Raw genomic sequence first — 5,100 nt, forward strand, 5'->3', positions numbered from 1 at the left:
ATGCAGAGTGGTTCATCTCTGGTGAAGGAGCCAGCTGACCTAATCTGGTGTGTTCTTCTGATTGGAGTCAGACGACTCCAAATATGTGTTACTGCAGAATAGGTTAGAAGGCAGCACTGATGTGATAAAGAAGATAATTTAAATGTGGTCAATCCTTTAAAGGCAGTGATAGCCTTATGTAGGCTTGCTTAAAGATAGGTGAAGTGAGAAGCATCCCATGGAGAACTAACCTTTTGAAATAATTTTTTTGGATACATGTATTGAATTGTTGATGACTGTAACACTCTTGTGTTTGTTTGAAGTGAGTTTACGCCAGACACAGAAACTGACAAAGAATGTGTGGTCACCGAGAACCTCCAGCCATACATGTGTGAAGAAGCTGACACTGAGGAAGGAGATGGTGATGAGGACAATGATGAGGATGAGGAAGAGGAAGACTGGGACTGACCCAATGAGGTGGGAAGACTCATGAAGCGCCACAATGCTGCTGGTGGATGCAATCCACAGGTAGGTTGGAAGCTCTTATGTGAGCATTGAGGCTGAGGTTGGGTGGAGCTTTGAGCAACCTGGTCTTAGTGGGAGGTGCCCTTGCCCATTGCAGGAAAATGGGACCTAGATGATTTGTAAGGTCCCTTCCAACCCAAACCATTCTTTGATGCTATGAAATGGGGTAATCTTTGTTCCTTGTTAGTATGATGTTGAGCATAAATGCAAGCGGGAATTTTTCCTTGGCAGAATCCCCTTCCTTGGAGTCTGTTTCTTTGCAGTGCCATTTATGTATGTATGTATGTTGTAGCCAGAGCTCCACCTGATTTTCTTGTTTCAAACCTTATTGCTGGATTCTCTTTGTCACTGCAGTTTTTCTGCTGTTCCTTACCTTCCTCAACTTTTCTTTGATCACCATGATCTCTAGTGACATTGTTTACTTCCTGGTATTTGTCCAGTGTTGTTCTGAGCATCTTCCCTATCCTTTCTTTTTAATTTTGAGACTGTACCTGCTTGTCACAAGACGGGTGAAACAGGTTATGTATTGGACTAATAATGAAGGAGGCAAAGGAAAATATAGGAGAATGAGGGTGGTGCTGGCAGTGGATTCCTTTAGAGTGCGTGCAGTTGACACAGAAATTCCGGTGTTGTTCAGGCTGAAAAGCACACGTGATGCAAGAGCTGGCATCCTTCTCCCCCTCAGCTTGGACACAAGGTTCAAACTTCTTTTTTTTTTTTTTTTCATATTCTTGTAACAGAATTTGTATTCTTAGAACAGCTGAGATTAATTAAAGTGATGCTGATCATGACATAACATATCTGATGCACAGCACTTATCTTGGGTGATTTTTTTCTTGCCTTTAGCTGCGGTTTATGCAGTTCAGTGTTGGTGAAACCCTGTTCAGATATTAATTGTGTTTGGAGAAAACTACCCATAAGAAAAAGATCATCTTGGAAAATTTTCTGTTTGTTACCTTCTCATTTTTTCTCATTTTTCTCCCTGCTTGCTATGTCCCTTCCTTGTACAGTTAGAAAATGCGAGAGCTTTGCAGCTTAATTTCCAGACTAAAAATAACCCTGAGTTAGGGCACTTTCGGGAACTTTTAACTGATTTGTTTTCTTTTCTTGAATTAAGTAAGATTAAGATCTGATATGGATCCTTATCCATTTCCTCACCCTTTCTGGTTTTCTGTTTATGGCTCTAGGCATAGGCATTTGGACTGACTTTTCTAATGATATTATTTATATTTCAAAGGGCTTTCTAGAGAAGGCAGCTTATGTATTAACAAATCCTTTGTTTCAGGCAAATAGGCAGACCCCTAGTTGCTGTTCAGCAAAAATGTCTACCCCTACAGACAAGGCTTTAAGGAAGTTTGAAAACAAAATCAATTTAGGTGAGTATAATTGCAGTTTCTTCTGTTTTCGAAAAGAGATACAACAGCGTTATGTTCTCAGAATTATTCTGCTTACTCCAGAACTCACTGGAGTGGCAACTGACCATTGCCAGAAAGATTTAAAAATGCCTTTTGTGCCTTTAAGTTGCCTTTAGTCTCCATTAACCAGCTGTCATACCTGTTTCTCTCCCCATTCAGAGCCACAGCTTGGGTTTTTTTTTTTCCTTCCCCTCGACTTCTCCAGACTGTTTAAAGTTAACGTATTTCCTCCCTAGCATCCCTGCAGGAGGAAGCTGTTTGGCTGGAGGGAGGGTGTCTCTCTCTGTTGTGATGTTGTCAGTGACTCTCAAAGCTGAACACCACTTGAAATAGACTGTGAGGAGAGAATCCTGGAGTCTGTTGCTTCTTCTGTTCCAAAACTGGCACTGCAGTGTGATAAGAGCATGGTGGCTGAATTTAATGGTATCCAAATGTTATCCAAACATGTTATCCAAAAGGCATTGCTTCTGGATGGCCTTACATCTCCCAAGTCCATGGGACTGCCTCAGTCATCTGTGGTTTTACCTTATAGTCCTTGAAACGTAGATGGAGTGAAGTGCTAGGTTAACTCTGGTGTGTAGCTAAGCTTCTGGGCTTGTTACACTCCACCTGTGTTTGACCTTGTGTTGTGGTGTGTCAGCTTGGCAGCAGAATTGCAGGGGCAATTGCAAACATAGGTAACTTCTTTGATTTTATTTGTTTTCTTAATTTCTTAACATGTTTTTCAGATAAGCTGAATTTTGATGACTCTGTTATAAACCGAGTCACAGAGAAGTCTAGACAGAAGGAAGCAGACATGTGAGTATTACTCCTGGTTCTATTTTTATTTAAATAATTTTGAACCAAGAAAGGTAGTTCTTATTTCCTAATGTGGTCCCGTGTTTTGAATAAATTAAAAAAAACAACCAAACAAAAAACAAACCAACAAAAACCCAAAACCAAAATTTGTAAGTAGTCTGCATGCAAAGTTCCTTTCTGGTCTTTTGTATAGTAAGACAGAAGTACTGGGTATCGTTCTGCTAGTAAAAGACTGTTTTATCTCCAGTACTGTTTGTCTTTGTCTAAACACAGGTCCTTAAGCATTTTGGGCTAGGAAAAAATATTGGAAGCCTTTTGTAGGCTCCACTTGATGATTTGGTGAGAAGTACCTTTTTTGAATTTTTTGGTTTTAAGCCTGCAGTGTATAGCCCTCAGTTGTTAAGATAGGTACTGTTTTCTCCTGAGTGAGCATAATTTAGTGGAAGCAAGAAGGTATCTTTGAAAGTGAAGGCCACTGATGCTTATGGGCTGGTTTGGTTTTTTTTGTTTTACTTTTTTTCTCCCTGCAGAAGAAACCTTTGTTTTTGTATGAACCGAAGGCCTTACTTCTTGAGGCTGTTGTCTTCTTTTTGATACAGAATGTCATGTTTTACTCTGTCAAAGTACTGTGTCCATGTGTGGCACTGCATTATTTTATTTTCACTTCTGCTAGGTACCGAGTCAAAGACAAGTCAGACAGAGCAACAGTAGAACAGGTAAGTTCTTAATGCTTCAAACTTCTCTTTTGACTGGGGCAAATTATGTGGAGTTTTAGAATCAATGATAGAATGGATGCTTTAGGAACAGAGTTTTCCTTAGGATTCTGTTTCTCTTTTTATACTGAAGAGTCTTGTTGTTTCTTTGCTTCTTTCTTGTATGAAGGTTGTACTTGCTCCCATTACCATTTTGGAGGTCATTTTTGTGCTTAGCATTGTGGCTTGATCATATATACAGTGCAGAATTCCATCTTAAGCTTTTATTAAATTTCAAAGAACAATAAAAATGCTGCGTTTGCATTTTTCCTTTTCTTCTTCTTTAGCAAGACTGACGTGTTACTGGCCCAAGGCCACGTATCTGCTCTTTTTCAGTTATGATAACTACATCTTAAGAGAAACCTAATTTTAACACATTTAATGCAACTGTGGGTGGGAAATAATTCTCTCACGTCTCTTCTAGAGCTAGCTCATGAGCATATGCTTAGCTTAAAAAAATCTTGAAAGAAAAAGTGAAGTGTCATTCTAAAATCATGGCAAAATTCTGAGTTGCTGCTGTTTGGATTATCATTTGATCCCTAAGAACAGGCTCATGCTGTGGATCCTTTAATATGATATTAAGGACGAACTGTATTTAGTAGATTTTGTCCACTTCGAAGAGAGCAATTGTGCTGAGTTTTCTGTATTGAATTTGAGGTGCTGGATCCAAGGACCCGGATGATTCTGTTCAAGATGTTAACTAGAGGCATCATATCAGAAATCAATGGCTGCATCAGCACAGGGAAGGAAGTAAGTTTTCTTACAAGTGGTGTGTTGGTCTTTTTCTCAGCAAGCTTAGGTGGAAGCTTGTGGTGCTCAGAAGATGTATTGAAATACCTGGTTTTAGTACCACTATTTGGTTTTTATTTTGCTTGATGGGTAAGAAGTTACCTTAAGATAAAATACAGTTTATGTTAAACAAAAGTTTTCCCAAGTATGAAAGATTTCTCAGATTACTTAAATGTTATTGTTATTAAAACCAGACTATGAATTTCCAAGTAAATTAATAAATCAGTTTTCAGATGCCTAGTCCCTAGGCTGATCTGGTTTTCTTCCAAGTCCTTGGAAGATGCTGATTAAATGCTGATTAAAGGCATACTTCTACCCTGTGTGAAAGTGTCAAGGTGAGATAGTTGGGCTATGCTTTGGGGCTTAAGTAGTGCACAAACAAATTAACCCTTCACACAAGGGCTTATTTCAGTCTCCAGAATGTGGATGAGGTGGAGTTCTCTTGTCCATTGTTGGTTTTATCCTATATGCATTGTCACACCTCTTCTCAGTCTTGGATACTTCCTGTAAGCTACCTCTAGCAGAAAGATTTATTGTCCTGGTGTGCAGTTTGACTCAGCTGGGTGCCAGGTAGGGGCTGGGTTGAGATCAGGTGTTTTTATTGGACCTTTTCCAGATGTCAGAAAGAGAAGAAGAGAGAAGGTTATGTTGGTTTAAGGAGTCTTTCTTTAATATTATTTCTCCCCTTCCTAATCTGATAGGCTAATGTATATCATGCCAGTACTGAGAATGGAGAGAACAGAGCAATAAAGATTTACAAAACCTCTATTCTGATGTTTAAAGATCGGGATAAGTATGTGAGTGGTGAATTCAGGTGAGTTTAACTTTTGCCTGGTTTTACT

At 39.2% G+C, this 5,100-nt stretch overlaps 1 protein-coding gene across 1 annotated transcript in view; it reads left to right on the forward strand.

Annotated features, from left to right (window-relative positions):
* The window catches only part of RIOK1 (RIO kinase 1), a 15,772-nt gene continuing 10,672 nt past the window's right edge, over nucleotides 1-5,100 (forward strand). Inside the window, 7 exon segments of the mRNA XM_010000977.1 lie at nucleotides 1-47; nucleotides 303-507; nucleotides 1,790-1,880; nucleotides 2,648-2,717; nucleotides 3,391-3,433; nucleotides 4,127-4,219; nucleotides 4,960-5,072. Of these exon segments, the coding sequence (XP_009999279.1) occupies nucleotides 1-47; nucleotides 303-507; nucleotides 1,790-1,880; nucleotides 2,648-2,717; nucleotides 3,391-3,433; nucleotides 4,127-4,219; nucleotides 4,960-5,072 (662 nt within the window).

This window comes from Chaetura pelagica, unplaced genomic scaffold (assembly GCF_000747805.2).
Source record: "Chaetura pelagica isolate M959 unplaced genomic scaffold, ChaPel_1.0 scaffold104, whole genome shotgun sequence".
Lineage (NCBI taxonomy): Eukaryota > Metazoa > Chordata > Aves > Apodiformes > Apodidae > Chaetura > Chaetura pelagica.